The sequence below is a fragment of the Bombina bombina genome, chromosome 6 (assembly GCF_027579735.1).
Source record: "Bombina bombina isolate aBomBom1 chromosome 6, aBomBom1.pri, whole genome shotgun sequence".
NCBI classification, from domain to species: Eukaryota; Metazoa; Chordata; class Amphibia; order Anura; family Bombinatoridae; genus Bombina; species Bombina bombina.
Window position 1 is genome coordinate 242,162,627 of NC_069504.1, and position 27,069 is coordinate 242,189,695.

At 37.9% G+C, this 27,069-nt stretch overlaps 1 protein-coding gene across 1 annotated transcript in view; it reads left to right on the forward strand.

Annotated features, from left to right (window-relative positions):
• The first annotated feature begins 4,177 nt into the window (after positions 1–4,177).
• CAPS2 (calcyphosine 2) overlaps positions 4,178–27,069 on the forward strand; it is a 314,122-nt gene continuing 291,230 nt past the window's right edge. The window contains exons 1-2 of the mRNA XM_053716776.1: positions 4,178–4,255; positions 20,239–20,288. Coding sequence (XP_053572751.1) covers positions 4,178–4,255; positions 20,239–20,288 — 128 coding nt within the window. The remainder of the gene's footprint in view (positions 4,256–20,238; positions 20,289–27,069) is intronic.

Consider the following 27,069-nt stretch of genomic DNA (forward strand, 5'->3'; position numbering starts at 1 on the left):
ATAGCTTGTTCTATGGCTAGTTACCACCCAAGAAGCAGCCTCTTTTTGTTCAACATGTGCCTTTCACAGAGAAGAACTTTCCTGTAGCATATCAGTCTGATTCTGACTTAACAGTACAGTCCAGCCCCGAAATACCAGGCAATCCTTCTCTAAACGATAGAAATGGCAAAACTCCAGACGTATGTTTCGGCTTAGTGTGGGCCTTGTCAGTGAGGTGCAGCCATATCCCTCTAGGCACACTGAGCAACGGGTCCACGTCTGGATTCCCGCATCACGTTTAGGGAGACTTCCCTAAGAGTCATAATTTGCATAAATAAAAAGAGAGAAGCGCTCAACCTGGGAACGAACAATAGCATAATAGCTTGTTCTATGGCTAGTTACCACCCAAGAAGCAGCCTCTTTTTGTTCAACATGTGCCTTTCACAGAGAAGAACTTTACTGTAGCATATCAGTCTGATTCTGACTTAACAGTACAGTTCAGCCGCAAAATACCAGGCAATCCCTCTCTGAACGAGAGTAACGGCAAAAGCCCAGACGTACGTTTCGGCCTAGTGTGGGCCTCGTCAGTGAGCTGAAGCCATATCCCTCTAGGCACACTGAGCAACGGGTCCACGTCTGGATTTTCGCATCACACTTAGGGAGACTTCCCTAAGATTCATAATTTGCGCAAAAAGGTAAACTGAGTCTGCAAAAGATAAGATATAATCTGCAGTATCATAAAGACTAACAAATGTCATTGTTCCCTTTTGCTTATGTTCTCTGTCTACTACTTTGGACTGTTTCAAAAAAAGCAGAAAAGCTGAAGGGAACCTATCCTCAGGAGCATTTTTGAATGGCTATACTGAGGACTAAGGACCCTGTGTAGAGGAAAAGTGGACACATTCTGATCAGTGGAAACAAAACACTAAAGGGCGGCTCATAGTGCCTGATAAAACAGTCTGTTGAGAGACGAGAAACGCATTGTATCATTTTTTTTATTTTAATGTTTATTAAAGTTTTAATCTTGATAACTTTAACTTAGATAGCTTCTTTATTATTTTTTACTTCCATTTTGGTATTTGCCTGCAATCAGGAACTCCAACAGAAGAGTGTGCCTGAGGAGAAAGTCAGTGCCAACAACATTGTGAGTTACCCACTTAGGATCTTTTGAGCTTGTCACTATATAACAGTACAGTCTACACTATGAGATGTACTTCTATGCTTCATTTAAAGGAACATGAAACCCAAAATCTTGCTTTCATGATTCAGATAGAGAATACAATTTTAAACAACTTTCAAATTTACTTCTATTATTTAATTTGCTTCCTTCTCTTGCTATCATTTGCTGAAAGGTTTATCTAGGCAAGTTCAGGAGCAGCAGAGAACCTAGGTTCTAGCAGCTGATTGGTGCCTGCATATATATACAGATTGTCATTGGCTCACCCATGTGTTCAGTTAGAAACCAGTAGTGCAATGCTGCTCCTACAAAGAATACCAAGATGATGAAACAAATTAAATAATAGAAGTAAATTAGAAAGTTGTTTAAAATTGTATTCTCTATCTGAATCACAATTTTTTGGGTTTCATGTCCCTTTAAGGTCTATTGGTAGTTTAGTGTTAGATTAGGGGGTGTTTTTTATTTTGGGGTGGCTTTTTTGTTTTTATAGGGGTATTAGATTAGGTTTAATTTTTTTATTTTGGATAATTTTGTTTATTATTTTCTGTAATCTTAGATTTTTTTTTAATTTTTTGTAATTTTAGATTTTGTTATGTTTTTTGTAATGTTAGTTTTTTTTTTTTTTTTCCGTATTGTTAGGATTTTTTAATTTTGTAATTTTAGGTTTTTTATTTTTGGTATATTTTATTTTTTTTAAATAGTAATGTTAGGTTTATTTATAGTTTAAGCTTAGGTTTTATTTATTTATTTCACAGGTAAGTTTTTATTTATTTTAAGGTAGTTATATTGTAACTTTAATTTAAAGTTAGTGGGTGTTAGGTCTAGGATTTAATAGTTTAATTTAGGTAGTCGCGATGTGGGTGTTTGGCTGTTAAGGGGTTAATAGGTTTAGTTTAGTATTTGCGATACGAGTGGGCGGCGTATTAGGGATTAATAGTTTTATTTAGGTGTTGGCAATAAGAGTTAGCAGGGGATTATGGGTTAATAGTTTTATTGTAGTGTTAGCGATGTTGGAAGGGCGACGGATTAGGGGTTAATATCTTTATTTAGTGTTGGCGTTGTCGGGGGTCGGCGAATTAGAGGTTATTAGACTAGAGGTTTATGTTCGAGTGTTAGATTTAAACAAAACCATCTTGTCTCATAGACATCAATGGGGATTGCGTTATAACAATAGCCATTCTGTAATCGCAGGTGTTAGGTTTTTTTCTAAAACTTTTCTCCATTGATGTCTATGGGGGAAATTGTGCACAAGCACGTTAAATCAGGACTTGTCTTTTGTGAGGTATGGACCTTAACACACCATACCACACAACACACAAATGTTTTTTTTCTCACTTGTAATGGCAGTGCTATGGAAAGTGCGGTACCGCTAAATTTTTAGAGTTATTTATGCACCGGGTTTAGCGCACAACTTGTAATCTCGCTCAGTGTTTTTTGTGAGTAGTTCCTAAATAGGCGGTCTTGTTTCAAACATTGTGTTGGAATTAAAAAACACTAGAGTCTAGACCAGTGCTTTCCAAACTGTGTGTCGTGACACATTAGTGTGTCGGCGGCAGTGTGTAGTCATGTCCATGCATCAGCAAAAATTTTTTTGGGTTTCCGACTTTCCGCCTGCCTGCTAAGCATATCACATGGTTGACACATGATTGATACCTAGTGGGTCACAGATCATCTTAACCTATTGGCGCAGCTCAGCGGGAACTGAAACTATTTCCATTGGCAGCTTTGATGGCACATTGGTTCCTGACTGCACGTGTAATCTCCTCAATCGGCTCATGACTGCATGTGTAGTCAGTGAGTGGGACAGCTGCTTGATGATGAAATGCGAGTAAATTAGGAACTGTGTTCATCCCATCAACCTCATAGATCCCATTAAACTAGTAAGTAGCTATTGGTGTTATTAAACTTTTTAATTCTTGCACATACATACTGTTACTTGTAAATACATTTTGTTATTATATAATTTATGTATGTGTCCATATCTCTTAAAACAAGTTAGTTTAACCTCCTGTTTGCTAGTACAACTGAATTACTGTGTCACTAAAGGATGTAGGTCTAAAAAGTGTGTCACCAACATGAAAAGTTTGGAAAGCTCTGGTCTAGACTATATGGAGGTTTCTTTTATGCACTTTCTGTTTCCTTTTCTAGAATATATATGTGTGTGTGTATGTATATATATATATATATATATATATATATATATATAAAAATCCATATATAATGAATTCTCTTTTAATACTTCATGATCCCCTATCCTTTTTTTAATTTCTTACTGTAACATCACAACATAATGTGCTACACATAAGCAACTTTATGTGGCATATAACTACATGTAGGTGCTTCAAAATAATTTTTTTTTTTCAATTTCAAACATTCCAAAGAGAGTTGGAAACATAATTCTTCTATACTCTTTAAGGAAGAACAAAAAGAAAGAACAAATATTGGCCAGGGCAGAACATTTATAATGATACCAAAATATAACTCCTTTTGGTGCAAATGTGTTAGAGAATTTATGGAAATTATTTAAATGGACAGAAGCTTATAGGGATGGAAAACCGTTTGATATTGTAATATAAAATGTTGTACAATGCATAGTAAAGCAACAATGAAATATATTTTATTTATTTATTTTGGTCCCATTTTCTGTATTTTAACTCTGAAATGAAGTTTCCCATTTATAAGAATTGATAGTGCAATGTGGCAGGTTTCGCAAGCCTATTCCTTTTACATAATTACAAGGTGTTTTATATCTATTTTAGTTTTTTTGATAGTGTAAGTATAATTGAATAGGTAATTTGGCAAGTATAAGTGTGACCTACCATGGAGTTCCCTTTTTTCCAATTTTACTTTTGATGATCAGCTGTCCTGATTCATTTTTGGAGCTTGAAGTGTCACAATTGCTGGGTTCTTTCTTTCACGAAATAAGTCTTTGTTAATTTTATACAGAACTAGATTATGTTTTAATGTGACAGTGATGCATAATTATTTGAAACTTTTTATTCAATTTCAGAGGATCTCAGGATGAATTTTGAAATTCGAGGAGTTGCTGCCACCCCTAGAAATAATGCAAAGCTATTATCCAGTGCTCAGCATGCAAAGGTATTTATACAATGCTTGGTAGCTTAAATTCTTAAATACGTAACCTTTATATGGGTCACCCCTTTGTGTTGTGTTGTGATGAGATGTGAATGTTTTAGCACCATGAGAAAAGAAGAAATGTATGACTTAGGAAATGACATTAACGCACAGGTTACATACTTCAGCATTCCATTTTACCAATGCACAAAAAACTCAGGAGGTAGTAACCACAATTCACTGCGTCAACATGAAAAACGTATATAAACACCATTTTGTATAGGCACATTTTTAAGGGACACTAAACCCAATTTTTTTCTTTCATAATTCAGATAGAGCGTGCAATTTTAAGCAACTTTCTAATTTACTCCTATTATTAATTTTTCTTCATTCTCTTGCTATCTTTATTTGGAAAAGCAGGAATCTAAGCTAAGGAGCTGGACCATTTTTGGTTCATAACATGGGTTGCGGTTGCTGATTGGTGGCTAAATGTAGCCACCGATCAGAAAATGCTATCCAGGGTGCTGAACCAAACATGGGCTGACATTAACTGTATCCATTTAACTGTGATCAACTCTTTGAGATAGACACAGGCTAGGAGCGTGTATTTGAGAGCTTTACTGAATAGTGGTAGCTATGAAAACAAGGAATTTGTTTCTATATATGTTGATTTGGAAGATATGTAACTAATATTTTTATTTTTTAATGTAGTGTAAAAATGTTTTTAAAATGTGCATCCATTTTATGAAATGTCAGATTGAATATTTATTTTTATTCTTCAATAATTACATTTTTGTGCTTTACTCTCTACTTTTGTGAGACATCATTTTTGGCCAAAGTTCATCTGCCATTAAATGATCATTTGTGCAGTGTAAACTTGGTGCAAATGATCATTTATTGGTTCCCATTGATGTCAATGGTAGCAATGTTACTAATCCACTGCTGATATTTAGTAAGCACTAAGTGAAAAAATATGCACTAAACTGCCGACAAACAATAACCATTAACTGCACTTTAAATGGTTAAATGCTGCTGAAAATGCACCATTGGCAGCTATGTAAACACTGCGTGTATTAAAAAAATATTTACCATACTCAGTAAGTCAAGCTATTTATAACAAACATAATGATTTTAATATATTTTAAATATATTGGGGTTCTATGAATTTGTTTTGCTAACTGACAAAACCACCCAAATCCAAATAAGGATGGATCAACCAGAATAGTTCCAAAACATTTAGGGCTAGATTACGAGTGGAGCACTAACAATTACGTGCGAGCGAAAAGGGGTTTATCACGGGTGTTCCGTGCTTTGGGTTTTTCACTTGTATTACAATTTGAAAGTTAATACGATCACTTGAGCACAGTTTAAGTTAACGTGTTTCGAATTAGTGTGATCTCAGAGCTCTGGTTAACTTTTTCGTGAAACAAAAAAAGTGTCACAAAACACAGTTCAAAAATACATTATAAAGTACAGTTACATTCATAATAACACCATCTAATAAAAGTTATTAAATAAAATATTGCACAAAAAAGTTATAAGGTCTCACAGATATCAGGTGTTAGGAAAAAAAGGCAGGCAAAGGGCTTTACCATAGACATACATACATATACTGTACATGTCTAAATATGTATATGTATGCATGCGTGTGTGTGTATATATGTGTATGTGTGTGTATGTATATATATATATATATGTCTATATGTGTGTACATATTTGAATGAATACATGAATTTGCTAGAGTGATCCTTAAAAGGACCTTCAGTATGGTCCTGAAGAAGGAGATCACGCTCCATCCTTGCCACTTCATACATTTTAGCATACATGCTAAATCTTGCCACCCTAACTTTGTACCCTATGCAGTTGCTAAGGGACAGTATGTTCGTTTAAAAAGAAACTGCAGCCATAAGGAACTTTATCAGAACAGGGCTAATGAACTAAGTTCACGCCTCAGACAGAGAGGTTATCCAACCAGAGTTATTGACCGAGCTCGTAATGAAGTGGCAAGGATGGAGTGTGATCTTCTACAGGACCGTACTGAAGGTCCTTTTAAGCATCACTCTAGCCAATTCAAAGGTGTGTCTTTTGTAACTGGACACAGTAGTCAATTCAGACAGGTATGTGGGATAATGAAAAAGCATTTTAAACTACTTGTAGCCGATGATAAATTGACATCATGTGTAGACAGAGGTATTAGATGTTTATACAGACGAGGAAAGACCATTGGTAATATGGTCTCTCCGTCAGATTTACCAACCTTACAGCCGAATAAAAGCTCATGGCTAACACACTTAGGTTCATTTAGATGTGGCAGGAGTAAATGTAAACCCTGTGATTTTGCTTTACTGTCCAAGACTTTTAAATCTGAAGTTACACAAGAAAACTTCGACATCAAACATTGCCTTAACTGTAATTCCACATATGTCATTTATGTCATTACTTGTATTCTGTGCAAGAGGCAATATGTTGGACAAACGACACGTGACGTGGGCTCTAGAATTAGAGAACATTTCTCAACTATCTCCACAGGTAAATCTACCACACCTTTAGTCCAGCATTTTGCCCTCTGTCACAATAAAAGTCTGGATTCTTTCAGATGGCAAGTGATAGATAAGACTGTACTCCCCAAAAGAGGGGGTAGTAAGAACAAAATTCTCAGTAAAAATGAAATGTACTGGATATTTAAACTTGAGACCAGAGTCCCTTCTGGATTTAATTCAGAATATGACCTTATCAATCACTGGCAAGTGCAATGTACTGATATAGGTAATTGTTATAACAAGCTCATTCTCTAGTTATAAGTGTTACATTCTTAAGTCTGTAGTGACAGATTTCTACTCCTGTCCCAATAGCATGGTGGATACAATTATAGCTTATAATGTGGGATACCAGGGTTCGATGCCCCATAGGTATCTGATTTATTATTATTTTAATTTAATCTTTAAAATACATATATATTTCTAAACAGTCATGTTTTTCTTACACATAGGAAATAAAAATGTTGCTGGGGTGTGTTATTATAAATGCTAAATTATTAGTATGTGTATGCTAATTTATGCCATAATCATTAGAATGTATAATACTTTTTGCTTATATGTCTCAGGTATATGTTACTTTATATTGTGGATAATGGCCACTTTTCGCAACACCAGTTCTATGTTTGTTAGAGGGGGCGTAGACTTGGTGTCAGGATAGGTAAAGTCCAGAGTATGACCCAAATGCTAGAATGAGGGTAATAACACCCTAGCACAGTGAGTATATACCAGGAACTGACCCTGCGACAGCTACAGTAAAAAATACTCACAGAGATAGGCTGGAAGATGGCACAGCAGGGTCAGGAGAAGAAACTTCGAGTAGATAGGGTTAATCAAGAGAGTTGTCAAGTAAGCAATGTCCAGCAACGTGTAATCAGGCAGGTAGAGGTTAACCAATAGATTAATCAAACAAGCAAATGTCCAGCAACGTGTAATCAGGCAGATAAGGGTTAACCAATAGAATAATCCAGCAAGCAAAGTCCAGCAACGTGTAATCAGGCAGGTAGGGGTTAAGCAATAGAGTAATCCAACAAGCAATGTCCAGCAACATGTAATCAGGCAGGTAGGGGTTAAGCAGTAGAGTAATCCAACAAGCAAATGTCCAGCAACGTGTAATCAGGCAGGTAGGGGTTAAGCAATAGAGTAATCCAACAAGCAATGTCCAGCAACGTGTAATCAGGCAGGTAGGGGTTAAGCAGTAGAGTAATCCAACAAGCAATGTCCAGCAACGTGTAATCAGGCAGGTAGGGGTTAAGCAGTAGAATAATCCAACAAGCAAAGTCCAGCAACGTGTAATCAGGCAGGTAGGGGTTAAGCAATAGAGTAATCCAACAAGCAATGTCCAGCAACGTGTAATCAGGCAGGTAGGGGTTAAACAATAGAGAAAACCAACAAGCAGTGTCCAGCCGCGTGTAATCAGACAGGCAGGGATAAGGCAATAGAGATTTCAAACAAGCCAAGTCCAGCAACAAGGGATCAGTCAGATAGGGTTCAGGATTCAGAATAACCACAAGCACAGGTTCAGAAATATGAGAAATACTCACAAGCCAACGAGTGAAAACAAACAGGCACTGGAGGAGAGAAGATGCCGGAATAAGAAGCCATTCTGACGTCAGAGGAGAGGGACGGCTTCAGTCAAGTTGCTAGGCAACAGAGTGTAGCGCAACAGCGCTGAAGAAATCCGGAAAGGGGAAGAGCGATCAGCTGAGCGATCGCGACACTTGGATTTGCAGGACAATTATCATTCAGCTGTGACTCTTTTTTGTTTTATCCAATAGCTGTCTAGGTTGGGAAATAAGTAGTGAGTGTTCTCACTCTCAAGTTAAGCTATGATGACGGCTTTTTAGCTGAAACGCATAAGCATAACCTATACAGCTGCTGTGATTTTTGTTTTAAGCTTAGTGGTTGTAATAATATGGACTTTTAAACGTGTATGCTGAAGCATAAATAAAAGCTAAGTTTTATATATTGGATATCGCTCTCTCTCTATTTTTATAATTTGTACAGAACATAAATACACATATAAACACATAAATACATACGTACAGTTAAGTTTGCAATTAAGTAGATGTAAACATGTAAAAGCATATATGCAATATTCATTTTTAATAAAGTGTTTAGGTATTTACTGTAAATATTGCACATTCCAATGTTCTGCACATAGCAGAATATTTTCTATGTATTTTTAAATAGATATTCCTATATATATATCTATATATAAGGGCTGTGCGATATGGGAAAAAAGAAATATCATAATTTTTTGATGACATATTGTGAATGCCATTTTTACTGCGATTTTATTAAAATATTTTTAAACATACATTTTGCATTTAAAATAGCATTAACAGATTTTTTTGCATATATATATATATATATATATATATATATATATGTTTGCATGTATTTATTTATGAATAAATAGAACATATTCTGCTATGTGAAGAACATTGGAAATTGAAATATTCATATTTTCATGTCAGGTTAGCGTACTTGCGATCAGGTTTGCGCGCGAGTAGTGTGTTAGTTTTATTTCCACTTTCCATTGACTTCTATGGGGGGAATACGTTCAGATTTTTATGTGCATCGGGTTAGCGCGCAAGCACAAACAGTTTACTTTCAACTTGTAATACGAGCACTACCCGACGAACACAAAATGCTTACTTCTAGCAGAGTTAACGCTTGAGAGAAGAGTATTATGCTTTCTTTCCTTTACTACTTAAATGCAGTTTTTAAAAGTATATAGAAATAAATACAAATAACTGTCAAAATTTGAAAAAGACAGTAAAAAACAGTGTACAGACCAGTGACCAATAAAAAGGGAGAACTGGTTAAACTAAAACAAAATGACCAATCAGCTTGAGAATATAACCTATAAACTGTCCAACGTCAAATAGCAAATCCTCTTTCTTGACATCAGTTGAAGAGAAAACCAAGTCCATGATGACAAAATAACACCAACCAAAAAGGCAACAGAAAAAACTGAAGAGTATAATCCTGAAGAGGAAAACCATCCATGAGGAAGAATACCAACGATGTGAAGGGTTACACCACCAACTTGAACTTTGTAGAGGATGAGATGAGCTTGATAGAAGAGATGACTTGTCACTCAAATGAGAAGGGATAAATCCACTTAAGACGGTATTCTGTTTATGGATTTGAAACTAAAATAAATATACAATAAAAAAGATTAATAATATAATAATATATATATAAAGGGAGGGAAAATATATACATTAATGAAGAGGAGGGAAAATACTCGTCTCTGTGTCTTTAATAAAATCTAGATTATACCTTTATAATTTAGGATAATCCGAATTTTATTACAAGACCAGAGACTCATATTTTGCTAGTTTAAAGCAACTAACAAAATAAATTAAGCGAGGCATGTTCAATGGGTTTAAAATAAAATTGTTTAAAAATTGAATCTGAAGACCAGTCAGCTGCATCCAAAATTTGTTGAAGGGTAGCAGCTTTCAAAAATGCTTTCAAAGCGACTGATCCTCTAACAGAGTGAGCGGAAAAAGATAAATCAATACCTGCTTCACTCATAACCCATTTAACCCACTTAGCAATAGAGGTAGAAGACACAGGTTGGTGAGGAGGAACAAAAGATATCAAAAGTTGATTAGAAGAAGAAGTATGAAAAGAAGAGGTTCTACGTTCATATTCTTTTAAACATAAAACCACACAAAGAAAAGGTTCAGAAGGTAAATAAGGATAGAAAATAGAAGTTGAAAAAGATTTAGTTCTTTTAGAGATAAAGAAAGTGACACCTTCAGGAGTGAAACTTTAGAATTAAAATCTAAAGCTCTAACATCAGAAACTCTGCGAAAAGATATTAAACATAAAAGAGTAGCTAATTTGGCAGAAAGTTGTTTAAAAGATAGAGATTCGTTAGAAGGCCAAGATTTGAAAAGAGAAAAGACAAGGTCAACATCCCAAAAGGAAGAATATTTAGGAGCAGGAGGTCTTTTAAGTTTAATAGCTTTCATTAATTTGCAAATTAAAGGGTGTTGACCCACAGGAAAATTATTAATAAGAGAATGTTTAGCAGAAATAGCAGATCTAGAAACGTTAATAGTCCTGTAAACTAATCCTGAATCAAAAAGAGACGTAAGGAAATTAATAATAGTAGTTACATCAACTGAAAGGGGATCCAAACCTCTCTCCAAGCACCAGCTAAACCATCTGGTCCATGCAGAAAAATAGCATTTTTTTGGTCCCAGGGGCCAATGAGTCCTGGAGGAGTTCCTTAGCTTGTTGTGATAAGCCTTGGACAGATGATGATTGCCCGAAATTGACCAGGCTATGAGGCGTAGAGATCCTTGAAGGATAAGATCGTGAGGAAGACCTTCTGGATCTGACAAGAGAAGAGGGAAAATAGGAAGAAGAACAGGATGGTTGACAGTTCTAGAAGAGACGGGTACCAAGGTTGAGATAGCCAAAGGGGAGTGATTAGAAGAATTGAAAGGAGATCCCGATGGACTACTGAAATGGTTCTCTGAATCATGGAAAACGGGTAAAACACATACTCTGTCTGAAGAGGCCATGGGTGGAGAAATGCATCAATTGCCAGGGCATTTGGGTCTGGACGCCAACTGAAGTAAGGTTGAATTTGAAAATTCAGTCTTGAAGCAAACAGATCCATTGAAAAGGGTCCTCTGAGAGACTGGAGGGAATGAAAAATCTGAGGGTCCAGTTTCCAATCGCTCGAGTCTGTCAGATAACGAGAACCCCAATCCGCTGCGACATTGGATAAACCTGGAATATATTCTGCTTTGACAGAAATAAATTCTTTCGTAATAGTGGATAAATCTCTCGATTTTGTACCGAGACGATTCAAATAACGTACTGCAGAAATATTGCCCATTCTGAGTAAAATGGACACAATAAAATAATTTTTGACAAAACTTTTAACTGCAAAAGAACCTGCCAAAAGTTCTAAGCAATTGATTTGAAAACTTTTTTTCTTCTGATGACCATTTTCCGCCCGTAATTGAGGGACCGCAACGAGCTCCCCAGCCAGAACGTCTGGCATCGGATTCTATAATTAAATCCGGAGCTTTTCCAAAGATGGCTCTCCCGTTCCAAGCTTCTATGTGAGAGAGCCACCACGAAAGTTCTTCTTTGGCTTCTGAAGATAGACAAATCAAGTGGGAATATGAAAGACCTTTCTGAAGATGGAAGATTTTCAAACGTTGAAGTTCCCTGTAATGAAGAGGAGCAGGGAAAATAGCCTGAATAGAGGATGAGAGTAACCCAACTATTCTGGCTATAGTCCTGATGGGAACTAAAGATAAAGAAAGAGTTTTAGAAATTTCTTTCTTGATGTTCACAATTTTTTCTCTCTGGGTAAACTGAGTGTAGAATTCAAAGTGTCTATTTGGAAACCTAAAAAGGTTAAAGATTTTGTAGGAGAAAGAACTGATTTCTCTTTGTTCACTAAGGCCTAGATTTGGAGTTCGGCGGTAAAAGGGCTGTTAACGCTCCGCAGGCTTTTTTCTGGCCGCACCATAAAATTAACTCTGGTATCGAGAGTTCAAACAAATGCTGCGTTAGGCTCCAAAAAAGGAGCGTAGAGCATTTTTACCGCAAATACAACTCTCGATACCAGAGTTGCTTACGGACGCGGCCGGCCTCAAAAACGTGCTCGTGCACGATTCCCCCATAGGAAACAATGGGGCTGTTTGAGCTGAAAAAAAACCTAACACCTGCAAAAAAGCAGCGTTCAGCTCCTAACGCAGCCCCATTGTTTCCTATGGGGAAACACTTCCTACGTCTGCACCTAACACTCTAACATGTACCCCGAGTCTAAACACCCCTAACCTTACACTTATTAACCCCTAATCTGCCGCCCCCGCTATCGCTGACCCCTGCATATTTTTTTTAACCCCTAATCTGCCGCTCCGTAAACCGCCGCCACCTACGTTATCCCTATGTACCCCTAATCTGCTACCCCTAACACCGCCGGCCCCTATATTATATTTATTAACCCCTAACCTGCCCCCCACAACGTCGCCGACACCTGCCTACACTTATTAACCCCTAATCTGCCGAGCGGACCTGAGCGCTACTATAATAAAGTTATTAACCCCTAATCCGCCTCACTAACCCTATCATAAATAGTATTAACCCCTAATCTGCCCTCCCTAACATCGCCGACACCTAACTTCAATTATTAACCCCTAATCTTCCGATCGGAGCTCACCGCTATTCTAATAAATGGATTAACCCCTAAAGCTAAGTCTAACCCTAACACTAACACCCCCCTAAGTTAAATATAATATTTATCTAACGAAATAAATTAACTCTTATTAAATAACTTATTTCTATTTAAAGCTAAATACTTACCTGTAAAATAAATCCTAATATAGCTACAATATAAATTATAATTATATTATAGCTATTTTAGGATTAATATTTATTTTACAGGCAACTTTGTAATTATTTTAACCAGGTACAATAGCTATTAAATAGTTAAGAACTATTTAATAGTTACCTAGTTAAAATAATAACAAATTTACCTGTAAAATAAATCCTAACCTAAGTTATAATTAAACCTAACACTACCCTATCAATAAAATAATTAAATAAACTACCTACAATTACCTACAATTAACCTAACACTACACTATCAATAAATTAATTAAACACAATTCCTACAAATAAATACAATTAAATAAACTAGCTAAAGTACAAAAAATAAAAAAGAACTAAGTTACAGAAAATAAAAAAATATTTACAAACATAAGAAAAATATTACAACAATTTTAAACTAATTACACCTACTCTAAGCCCCCTAATAAAATAACAAAGCCCCCCAAAATAAAAAATTCCCTACCCTATTCTAAATTAAAAAGTTACAAGCTCTTTTACCTTACCAGCCCTGAACAGGGCCCTTTGCGGGGCATGCCCCAAGAATTTCAGCTCTTTTGCCTGTAAAAAAAAACATACAATACCCCCCCCCAACATTACAACCCACCACCCACATACCCCTAATCTAACCCAAACCCCCCTTAAATAAACCTAACACTAAGCCCCTGAAGATCTTCCTACCTTGTCTTCACCATCCAGGTATCACCGATCCGTCCTGGCTCCAAGATCTTCATCCAACCCAAGCGGGGGTTGGCGATCCATAATCCGGTCCAGAAGAGGCTCCAAAGTCTTCCTCCTATCCGGCAAGAAGAGGACATCCGGACCGGCAAACATCTTCTCCAAGCGGCATCTTCGATCTTCTTCCATCCGGAGCGAAGCGGCAGGATCCTGAAGACATCCAGCGCGGAACATCCATCCGGACCGACGACTGAACGACGAATGACTGTTCCTTTAAGGGACGTCATCCAAGATGGCGTCCCTCGAATTCCGATTGGCTGATAGGATTCTATCAGCCAATCGGAATTAAGGTAGGAATTTTCTGATTGGCTGATGGAATCAGCCAATCAGAATCAAGTTCAATCCGATTGGCTGATCCAATCAGCCAATCAGATTGAGCTCGCATTCTATTGGCTGTTCCGATCAGCCAATAGAATGCGAGCTCAATCTGATTGGCTGATTGGATCAGCCAATCGGATTGAACTAGATTCTGATTGGCTGATTCCATCAGCCAATCAGAAAATTCCTACCTTAATTCCGATTGGCTGATAGAATCCTATCAGCCAATCGGAATTCGAGGGACGCCATCTTGGATGACGTCCCTTAAAGGAACAGTCATTCGTCGTTCAGTCGTCGGTCCGGATGGATGTTCCGCGCTGGATGTCTTCAGGATCCTGCCGCTTCGCTCCGGATGGAAGAAGATCGAAGATGCCGCTTGGAGAAGATGTTTGCCGGTCCGGATGTCCTCTTCTTGCCGGATAGGAGGAAGACTTTGGAGCCTCTTCTGGACCGGATTATGGATCGCCAACCCCCGCTTGGGTTGGATGAAGATCTTGGAGCCAGGACGGATCGGTGATACCTGGATGGTGAAGACAAGGTAGGAAGATCTTCAGGGGCTTAGTGTTAGGTTTATTTAAGGGGGGTTTGGGTTAGATTAGGGGTATGTGGGTGGTGGGTTGTAATGTTGGGGGGGGGGGGTATTGTATGTTTTTTTTTTACAGGCAAAAGAGCTGAAATTCTTGGGGCATGCCCCGCAAAGGGCCCTGTTCAGGGCTGGTAAGGTAAAAGAGCTTGTAACTTTTTTAATTTAGAATAGGGTAGGGAATTTTTTATTTTGGGGGGCTTTGTTATTTTATTAGGGGGCTTAGAGTAGGTGTAATTAGTTTAAAATTGTTGTAATATTTTTCTTATGTTTGTAAATATTTTTTTATTTTCTGTAACTTAGTTCTTTTTTATTTTTTGTCCTTTAGCTAGTTTATTTAATTGTATTTATTTGTAGGAATTGTGTTTAATTAATTTATTGATAGTGTAGTGTTAGGTTAATTGTAGGTAATTGTAGGTAGTTTATTTAATTATTTTATTGATAGGGTAGTGTTAGGTTTAATTATAACTTAGGTTAGGATTTATTTTACAGGTAAATTTGTTATTATTTTAACTAGGTAACTATTAAATAGTTCTTAACTATTTAATAGCTATTGTACCTGGTTAAAATAATTACAAAGTTGCCTGTAAAATAAATATTAATCCTACAATAGCTATAATATAATTATAATTTATATTGTAGCTATATTAGGATTTATTTTACAGGTAAGTATTTAGCTTTAAATAGGAATAAGTTATTTAATAAGAGTTAATTTATTTCGTTAGATAAAAATTATATTTAACTTAGGGGGGTGTTAGTGTTAGGGTTAGACTTAGCTTTAGGGGTTAATACATTTATTAGAATAGCGGTGAGCTCCGGTCGGCAGATTAGGGGTTAATAATTGAAGTTAGGTGTCGGCGATGTTAGGGAGGGCAGATTAGGGGTTAATACTATTTATGATAGGGTTAGTGAGGCGGATTAGGGGTTAATACATTTATTATAGTAGCGCTCAGGTCCGCTCGGCAGATTAGGGGTTAATAAGTGTAGGCAGGTGTCGGCGACGTTGAGGGGGGCAGATTAGGGGTTAATAAATATAATATAGGGGTCGGCGATGTTAGGGGCAGCAGATTAGGGGTACATAGGGATAACGTAGGTGGCGGCGATTTGCGGTCGGAAGATTAGGGGTTAATTATTTTAAGTAGCTGGCGGCGACGTTGTGGGGGGCAGGTTAGGGGTTAATAAATATAATACAGGGGTCGGCGGGGTTAGGGGCAGCAGATTAGGGGTACATAAATATAACGTAGGTGGCGGTCGGCAGATTAGGGGTTAAAAATTTTAATCGAGTGGCGGCGGTGTGGGGGGACCTCGGTTTAGGGGTACATAGGTAGTTTATGGGTGTTAGTGTACTTTAGGGTACAGTAGTTAAGAGCTTTATGAACCGGCGTTAGCCAGAAAGCTCTTAACTCCTGCTATTTTCAGGCGGCTGGAGTTTTGTCGTTAGAGCTCTAACGCTCACTTCAGAAACGACTCTAAATACCAGCGTTAGAAAGATCCCATTGAAAATATAGGCTACGCAAATGGCGTAGGGGGATCTGCGGTATGGAAAAGTCGCGGCTGTAAAGTGAGCGTTAGACCCTTTAATCACTGACTCCAAATACCAGCGGGCGGCCAAAACCAGCGTTAGGAGCCTCTAACGCTGGTTTTGACGGCTACCGCCGAACTCCAAATCTAGGCCTGAGAAACCTAAGTTTTCTAAAATATAAATAGTAAGCTGGAGTTGAGATTTTAAAATGACAAAACTCTGATTCATAATTAAAATATCGTCTAAATAAATGATAAGACGAACACCTCTTAAGTGAAGCCAAGTAATAATCGGCTTCATTAATTTGGTGAAAATCCAAGGGGCTGAAGACAAACCGAAAGGCATACAAGTGAAACTCCAAATTTTGCCTTCCCAAACAAAAGTGAGAAATTTCCTGTGTTCCTGAGCAACAGGAACTGTAAGATATGCATCTGTCAGATCTAATGTGACTAAAAAAATCGTTGTCTAAAAGGCAATCTCTGAGGAGATGGATTCCTTCCATTTCGAAATGTTGATAGACAACGAAAGCGTTTTAAGGATCTTAAATTTATAACTGGTCGAAATTGACCATTTGCTTAGGAAACAATTTTGAGGATTTAAAACTGGTTCTATTGCATGTTTTGAAAAAAGGATTGATATTTCGTTCTGGACCAGAGTTCTGTCTGAAACAGACAATTTTATTGGAAGAGGAAGAGAATTTTGAATAGGAGGATAAATAAAATCTATAAAAAGACCTGAAATTGTTTGAAGAACCCATTGATCTGTAGTTATGAGATTCCAGTTGTGAGCAAAAAGAGTGATTCTGCCTCCTATAAATGTCTTGGGAAGAAACATGAAAAGGAAGAAAAAGATTTACTTTGAGGGGGTTGAGATCTTTGTCTTGATCGTTGAGAACGTGGATTCCAATATCTCCCTCTGGAAGGGAAGAAACCTGAGGAGGTTGGATTCTGGAATGGTCTTTGATGAAATTGGTATTGCTGATTAGCGAATTGACTTGCATATTGAAACCGATTGGCATATGATGGACGGCCGGGAAAACGGCCTCTTCCTTTCCCGGCCTGGTCAGAAAAACGATCCGGATAAAATATTTTCTTCATGGAGGTTCTTACTTTGTTTAGGTTTGAAAAAGTGTTAACATAGCTATTTAACTCTTTAATAAAAGTGTCTCCAAATAGTAGACCATTGGTATCAGAATGGATTTCATTTACTGCGAAATCGCATACTCTAGGGTCAATTCTTCTCAAAATATTTCTCCTACGCTCAGTATACATGGCTGAGTTAGCATTACCAAGGAAACTGAGCATCCTTTGCAGCCATTCCCTAACAATAACAGGGTCCAATAAAGTATTATCATAAACAGCCTGTTCAGACAAGTCAAAAAGTTTAGATAAAGGACCTATTGAGTCTAACATTTTATCCTGGCAAATCTTCCAGGCCCTATCCATCCCTTTTTTCTCTTCTGAATCTTTATTAAGGTGTTTAGATTTATTTAAGCACTTTTTAAATTTCTTGACCTTCGGAGAAGCCGAAGAATCTTCAGAAGAAAAATGAGTTAAAAATTCATTAGAATTATCTGAATCCAATGAGGAATCAGAATTAAAATCAGTAGAAGAAACACAATCTAATGTATCTTTTTTGGCCAAAGCCTCTCCCATAAGTGACCCCTTGGGAGTAGAGGAAATAGCAGGTGTTTTCCTTCCTTTCCTGCAAGGAATAAAAGAACTAGAAGCAAGTTGGCAGAATTTTTTGACCAACTTTTTACTCGCTTTAATAGCGCTAGAAACAGTTCTTTTTCTCTTTGCAGCCTTTTTTGTGTTAGATTTATTAATTAAAATGGAAATTTTTTCCAACATAGAGTTCATAGAGGAATCTATCATATTTTGAACACCCTCAACATTGAGAGTATTAATTTCAGAAATTTGAGACATTTTAATAAATAAATTAATTAATTTATAAATAAAATATGAGTAAAAATATTTTATATAACATAAATATAGTATAACAATAAATAATAAATTAGAAACTAAGAATTGACCCAAATATATAATATTTTATCAAACAAAATTTTTTTTTGCAAATAAATTTAAATTAATTAAAATTGAGTAATGTATATGACTAAAATAGTCACTAGATGGAGACACAGACCAGTTTTTTAAAATTTTAAAAGACCGTAGTTAAATTTTACAGAGAAAGCAACAAAGTTGCGACTGACAGGAGCTGATATTTTTTTGCCGCACTGAGGAGAAGAGGGCGGGAAAGATAGGGACGGGCCTATGACGCAGTAAGAAAATGGAGACCTATTGCGCATGCGCACGGCCCGGCAGAGACAAGATAGAGATCGGGCAGCAAAGAGAAACAAACAAAACCAGGGAAGGAAGAAAAAACTCAACCGGAAAGTAAAAGGGGGTAAAACTGAAGGTAACAACAAATATATAACCAACGATGTAAAAACAAAAGTGAAAACAAAAACGGAAAAGCAATAAAAGTAAAAATTGAATTATAGTCAATAATAACAGAACGACTTTAGTAGTTAATAATTAAAATGAAGCAAAACAACAAACAATATGTCATTTATTTATTAATAAGAATAAATGAAATACTTATCCTCTCTGAAGCAGTAAAAGAAAGAGGATTTGCTATTTGACGTTGGACAGTTTATAGGTTATATTCTCAAGCTGATTGGCCATTTTGTTTTAGTTTAACCAGTTCTCCCTTTTTATTGGTCACTTGTCTGTACACTGTTTTTTACTATCTTTTTCAAATGTTGACAGTTATTTGTATTTATTTCTATATAGTTTTAAAAATTGCATTTAAGTAGTAAAGGAAAGAAAGCAAAATATGAGTCTTTGGTCTTGTAATAAAATCTGGCCCTTAATTATACTTTCTCTAAATTGCTTCATCTGATGGGATTTTTAAACATTTGTACACAGGAATATTTGTGAGCAGTGCCATAGTCAATTAGAATACATGTAGTTTGCTTAATGGTTATATATACTTTACTGTATATATAATATAATAATAGCAGAGTTGCAGTTTGCAAAATATTCCTGAGGAAATGTGTTCCTTAAAACTCATTGAAGCATTGTAAGCTGTCAATGTTTATTATTTAGGTTCCAAACACTGAAGAGATCTTGGTGACTACTTTTATAGTTCCCAATAGCTATAACTAATTCTCTGTTTTAGTTATTTTTAGTATCTGCTAGTTTTTGTATGTGAGTTGGTGCCAGCTACTTTTTGTTGCATTTTTGTCCCTGTGTGTTTGTGGTTAATCCCTAATGGTTAATTTAGTACTTTTTTTGTGTATATTATTTATTAATTTTTGTTCTAAGTTTGTGTTTTTCCAACTGTTTGTCTCTTAAAAAATAAAACTAAGATCAATGACTTTTGAATTTTGTTTAAGTATGTCATAATACCTTAAAGGGACAGTCAACCATAGAATTGTTATTGTTTTAAAAGATAGATAATCCCTTTATTACTCATTCCCCAGTTTTGCATAACCAACACAGTTATATTAATATACTTTTTACCTTTGTGATTACCTTGTATCTAGGAACCTTCTTCCAGCCCCCTGATCACATGACTGTGACTGTTTATTATCTATTGTCTTGCATTTAGCATTGTATTGTGCTAGATCTTAAATAACTTTCTGTGCCTGAACACAGTGTTATCTATATGGCCCACGTGTACTTTCTGTCTCTTTGTGTTGAAAAGAGATTTAAAAAGCATGTGATAAGAGGCAGCCCTCAAAGGCTTAGAAATTAGCATATGAGCCTACCTATGTTTAGTTTAAACTAAGAATACCATGAGAAAAAAGCAAATTTGATGATAAAAGTAAATTGGAAAATCAATTAAAATTAAAAGTCCTATCTGAATAATGAAAGTTTAATTTATACTTGACTGTCCCTTTAAATACAATTTGCGCTTTTAAACCTTGCAGGTGCAGGGATGGCATTCAGATGGTAAATCTTCTCACAGTCGACCAGATGAGTAAGTATTTTATAGTAGGCTTAGTTGTTAAAATGAATGATTTTGTGTCTTCTGTGAGTCATAATGGTGCCCATTATTCTCTGTGATGGGAGTCTTAATATATTGAAATATTCCTTCTGCTCAAAATGCAATTACTTAGGGGCCAAAGGATGGTCAGGTCAGTGAGAAATGCTTGCAGATCGTCATCTGGGACAAATGTTATAAAAAATTGGGCTAACCCTTACAGTTAAGATGAGTGGTAGTGTGCCTTTCATAGGATAGTATAGAGCTCTCTGCTTTTTCATCAATCCAATCAAATCACCAGTGAATGCGGACTTTGGCATTGTGGAAGGGGGATGTTTTCAAGGCATTTTTCCACAGCATATTGTGTGTTCAGTAAAAATAAAATGATTTCTGTCTAGTAAGAGTTCAAATGAAAGAAATGTACACTAAATTCCACTGTAAATGCAGTAGATTTCTTACAATTGCTAATCTCCCCACTGAAAGGGTGGTGAAACAGGTATGTGTGAAATGGTTTACCTAAGATTTCGGATATTGTTTAGAACATTAGAAACTCCCGGCAATGTTTTCCTATTATAATACAGGTTACAGGTGATATGCAGCCACCATTGTGCCACAAAAAAAAAAAGCTTAAAGGGAAACTAAACCCAAATTCTTTCTTTCATGATTCAGACAAAGCATGCAATTTTAAGCAACTTTCTAATTTACTCCTATTATCAATTTTTCTTCGTTCTCATGCTATCTTGATTTGAAAAAGCAAGACTGTTATCTTAAGAGCCGGACCATTTCTCTGTGTCAGTTGTTGTGACTGTGTTTAAAAAACGTTTTTGTCATTTATTGTTCTGTTTTTGTTATTAAGGGGTTAATCATCCATTTGCAAGTGGGTGCAATGCTCTGCTGACTTGTTACATACACTGTAAAAATTTTGTTAGTGTAACTGCCTTTTTTCACTGTTATTTCAAATTTTGTCAAAATTTGTTTCTCTTAAAGGCACAGTAACGTTTTTTATATTGCTTGTTAACTTGCTTTAAAGTGTTTTCCAAGCTTGCTAGTCTCATTGCTAGTCTGTACAAAAATGTCTGAAACAGAGGATACTTGTTCATTATGTTTAAAAGCCATGGTGGAGCCCCATAGGAGAATGTGTACTAAATGTATTGATTTCACCTTAAACAGTAAAGATCAGTCTTTATCTATAAAAGAATTGTCACCAGAGGGGTCTGTCAAGGGGGAAGTTATGCCGACTAACTCTCCCCACGTGTCGGACCCTTCACCTCCCGCTCAAGGGACGCACGCTAATATGGCGCCAAGTACATCAGGGACGCCCATAGCGATTACTTTGCAGGACATGGCTGCAATCATGAATAATACCCTGTCAGAGGTATTATCCAGATTGCCTGAATTGAGAGGCAAGCGCGATAGCTCTGGGGTTAGACGAGATACAGAGCGCGTAGATGCTGTAAGAGCCATGTCTGATACTGCGTCACAATATGCAGAACCTGAGGACGGAGAGCTTCAATCTGTGGGTGACGTCTCTGAATCGGGGAGACCTGATTCAGAGATTTCTCATTTTAAATTTAAGCTTGAGAACCTCCGTGTATTGCTTGGGGAGGTATTAGCTGCTCTGAATGACTGTGACACAATTGCAGTGCCAGAGAAATTGTGTAGGCTGGATAAATACTATGCAGTGCCGGTGAGTACTGATGTTTTTCCAATACCTAAAAGGCTTACAGAAATTATTAGTAAGGAGTGGGATAGGCCCGGTGTGCCCTTTTCCCCACCTCCTATATTCAGAAAAATGTTTCCAATAGATGCCACTACACGGGACTTATGGCAGACTGTCCCTAAGGTGGAGGGAGCAGTTTCTACTTTAGCAAAGCGTACCACTATCCCGGTTGAGGACAGTTGTGCTTTTTCAGATCCAATGGATAAAAAATTAGAGGGTTACCTTAAGAAAATGTTTATTCAACAAGGTTTTATTTTACAGCCCCTTGCATGCATTGCGCCTGTCACTGCTGCGGCGGCATTCTGGTTTGAGGCCCTGGAAGAGGCCATCCATACAGCTCCATTGACTGAAATTGTTGACAAGCTTATAACTCTTAATCTAGCAAACTCATTTGTTTATGATGCCATTGTTCATTTGACTAAACTAACGGCTAAGAATTCCGGATTCGCCATCCAGGCGCGTAGGGCGCTATGGCTCAAATCCTGGTCAGCTGATGTGACTTCAAAGTCTAAATTACTCAACATTCCTTTCAAGGGGCAGACCTTATTCAGGCCTGGTTTGAAAGAAATGATTGCTGACATTACTGGAGGTAAGGGTCATACCCTTCCTCAGGACAGGGCCAAATCAAAGGCCAAACAGTCTAATTTTCGTGCCTTTCGAAATTTCAAGGCAGGTGCAGCATCAACTTCCTCTGCTTCAAAACAAGAGGGAACTTTTGCTCAATCCAAGCAGGCCTGGAAACCTAACCAGTCCTGGAACAAGGGCAAGCAGGCCAGAAAGCCTGCTGCTGCCTCTAAGACAGCATGAAGGAGCAGCCCCTATCCGACAACGGATCTAGTAGGGGGCAGACTCTCTCTCTTCGCCCAGGCGTGGGCAAGAGATGTTCAGGATCCCTGGGCGTTGGAGATCATATCTCAGGGATATCTTCTGGACTTCAAAGCTTCTCCTCCACAAGGGAGATTTCACCTTTCAAGATTATCTGCAAATCAGATAAAGAAAGAGGCATTCCTAAGCTGCGTACAAGATCTCCTTGTAATGGGAGTGATCCATCCAGTTCCGCGGACGAAACAAGAACAGGGGTTTTATTCAAATCTGTTTGTGGTTCCCAAAAAAGAGGGAACCTTCAGACCAATTTTGAATTTAAAGATCCTAAACAAATTTCTCAGAGTTCCGTCATTCAAGATGGAAACTATTCGAACCATTTTACCCATGATCCAAGAGGGTCAGTACATGACCACAGTGGACTTAAAGGATGCCTACCTTCACATTCCGATTCACAAGAATCATCATCAGTTCCTGAGGCATTACCAATTTGTAGCTCTTCCATTCGGGTTGGCTACATCCCCAAGAATTTTTACAAAGGTTCTGGGCTCACTTCTGGCGGTCCTAAGACCGTGAGGCATAGCGGTGGCTCCTTACCTGGACGATATCCTGATACAGGCGTCAAGCTTTCAAATTGCCAAATCTCATACAGAGATAGTTCTGGCATTCCTGAGGTCGCATGGGTGGAAAGTGAACGAAGAAAAGAGTTCTCTATCTCCTCTCACGAGGGTTTCCTTCCTAGGGACTCTAATAGATTCTGTAGAAATGAAAATTTACCTGACGGAGTCCAGGTTATCAAAACTTCTAAATGCTTGCCGTGTTCTTCACTCCATTCCGCTCCCCACGGTGGCTCAGTGCATGGAAGTAATCGGCTTAATGGTAGCGGCGATTGACATAGTGCCATTCGCGCGCCTGCATCTCAGACCGCTGCAATTATGCATGCTCAGTCAGTGGAATGGGGATTACACAGATTTGTCCCCTCTACTAAATCTGGATCAGGAAACCAGAGATTCTCTTCTCTGGTGGTTATCTCGGGCCCATCTGTCCAAGGGTATGACCTTTCGCAGACCAGATTGGACAATTGTAACAACAGATGCCAGCCTTCTAGGTTGGGGTGCAGTCTGGAACTCCCTGAAGGCTCAGGGTTCATGGACTCAAGAGGAGAAACTCCTCCCAATAAATATTCTGGAGTTAAGAGCAATATTCAATGCTCTTCTGGCTTGGCCTCAGCTAGCAACACTGAGGTTCATCAGATTTGAGTCGGACAACATCACGACTGTGGCTTACATCAACCATCAAGGGGGAACCAGGAGTTCCCTAGCGATGTCAGAAGTCTCCAAGATAATTTGCTGGGCAGAGACTCACTCTTGCCACCTGTCAGCGATCCATATCCCAGGTGTAGAGAACTGGGAGGTGGATTTTCTAAGTCGTCAGACTTTTCATCCGGGGGAATGGGAACTCCATCCGGAGGTGTTTGCTCAATTGGTTCTCCGTTGGGGCAAACCAGAATTGGATCTCATGGCGTCTCGCCAGAACGCCAAGCTTCCTTGTTACGGATCCAGGTCCAGGGACCCAGAAGCGGCACTGATAGATGCTCTAGCAGCGCCTTGGTTCTTCAACCTGGCTTATGTGTTTCCACCGTTTCCTCTGCTCCCTCGTCTGATTGCCAAAATCAAACAGGAAAGAGCATCTGTGATTTTGATAGCGCCTGCGTGGCCACGCAGGACCTGGTATGCAGACCTAGTGGACATGTCATCCTTTCCACCATGGACTCTGCCTCTGAGACAAGACCTTCTAATACAAGGACCTTTCAATCATCCGAATCTACTTTCTCTGAGACTGACTGCATGGAGATTGAACGCTTGATCGTATCAAAGCGTGGCTTTTCCGAGTCAGTAATTGATACCTTAATACAGGCACGAAAGCCTGTCACCAGGAAAATTTACCACAAGATATGGCGTAAATATCTTCATTGGTGTGAATCCAAGAATTACTCATGGAGTAGGGTTAGGATTCCTAGGATATTGTCCTTCCTCCAAGAGGGTTTGGACAAAGGATTATCAGCTAGTTCTTTAAAGGGACAGATTTCTGCTCTGTCTATTCTTTTACACAAGCGTCTGGCAGAAGTTCCAGACGTTCAGGCATTTTGTCAGGCTTTAGTTAGAATTAAGCCTGTGTTTAAACCTGTTGCTCCTCCATGGAACTTAAACTTGGTTCTTAAAGCTCTTCAAGGGGTTCCGTTTGAACCCCTTCATTCTATTGATATCAAACTTCTTTCATGGAAAGTTCTTTTTCTGATGGCTATTTCCTCGGCTCGAAGAGTCTCGGAGTTATCTGCCTTACATTGTGATTCTCCTTATCTGATCTTTCATTCAGATAAAGTTGTTCTGCGTACAAAACCTGGGTTTTTACCTAAGGTGGTTTCTAACAAGAATATCAATCAAGAGATTGTTGTTCCATCATTATGTCCTAATCCTTCTTCAAAGAAGGAACGTCTTTTGCATAATCTAGACGTAGTCCGTGCCTTGAAGTTTTACTTACAGGCTACTAAAGATTTTCGCCAAACATCTAACCTGTTTGTTGTTTACTCTGGACAGAGGAGAGGTCAGAAGGCCTCGACAACCTCTCTTTCTTTTTGGCTTTGGAGTACAATCCGTTTAGCCTATGAGACTGCTGGACAGCAGCCTCCTGAAAGGATTACAGCTCATTCTACTAGAGCTGTGGCTTCCACCTGGGCCTTTAAAAATGAGGCCTCTGTTGAACAGATTTGCAAGGCTGCAACTTGGTCTTCCCTTCATACTTTTTCCAAATTTTACAAATTTGATACTTTTGCTTCTTCGGAGGCTGTTTTTGGGAGAAAGGTTCTACAGGCAGTGGTTCCTTCCGTTTAAGTTCCTGCCTTGTCCCTCCCATCATCCGTGTACTTTAGCTTTGGTATTGGTATCCGACAAGTAATGGATGATCCATGGACTGGATACACTTAACAAGAGAAAACATAATTTATGCTACCTGATAAATTTATTTCTCTTGTAGTGTATCCAGTCCATGGCCCGCCCTGTCCTTTTCAGGCAGGTCTAAATTTTAATTAAACTACAGTCACCACTGCACCTTATGGTTTCTCCTTTCTCGGCTTGTTTCGGTCGAATGACTGGATATGGCAGTGAGGGGAGGAGCTATATAGCAGCTCTGCTGTGGGTGATCCTCTTGCAACTTCCTGTTGGGAAGGAGAATATCCCACAAGTAATGGATGATCCGTGGACTGGATACACTACAAGAGAAATAAATTTATCAGGTAAGCATAAATTATGTTTTTTGGTTCAGCACCTGGGTAGCGCTTGCTGATTGGTGGCTAAACATAGCAAACCAATCAGCAAGCGCTACCTAGGTGCTGAACCAACAATGGGCCGGCTCCTAACCTTAAATTACTGCTTTTTCAAATAAAGACAGCAAGAGAATGAAGAAAAATTGATAATAGGAGTAAATTAGAAAGTTATTTAAAATTACCTGCTCTATCTGAAAGAAAATGTTTTGGTTAAATATCCCTTTAATAATAAACCAATATGAGCTGGGGGTTTGTAGGGTTATTCTGCTGGTGTAGTTTGTTTTATATATATATGTTATGGGTAAAGTCAGATATTGGGTAATCCTAGGATTACCCGGGTAAAAATCAACATTAACTAAGTGGCTGTGGGTAAAGCCCGATGTAAGATCCTAAATCCCCTCAGAGTGTGGAGTCACTGCATCAAACATATATAGCATGCACTCTAATTCCCCATCTTCACCATCTTTTTTTGCCTCCGCCTGTGGGTTCAAGGGGGGGCACCCCCTTCAACCCCCCCAGACGGAGGCCAAAAAAATGGTGTACATTTGGGCTTCACCCACAGCCGCTTGGGTAATGTCCGTTTTACCCAGGTAATCATAGGATATATTTATTATACTGTAAATTACTATATGATATATTTTGAGTAAGTTATTTAAATAAATGTGTTATTACCTTTTGCCGTGTTTTTTAGGAACAAGATTTTGTGTACGGGATATGAATATTCCATAGGAGATAGTAGCTGCAGCTTTTTCCGGTTTACAATAGTGCTTTTTTTTTTATACTTTCCACTGTGTATTTTTAAAAATAGACCACTTTTTTAACATAGTCGCTACAAGTTTATAGTGCACCGAACTTGTTTGTTTCTAATATTGCAATAGCATTATACCAAACATGTTAATAAAATAGAATATGTT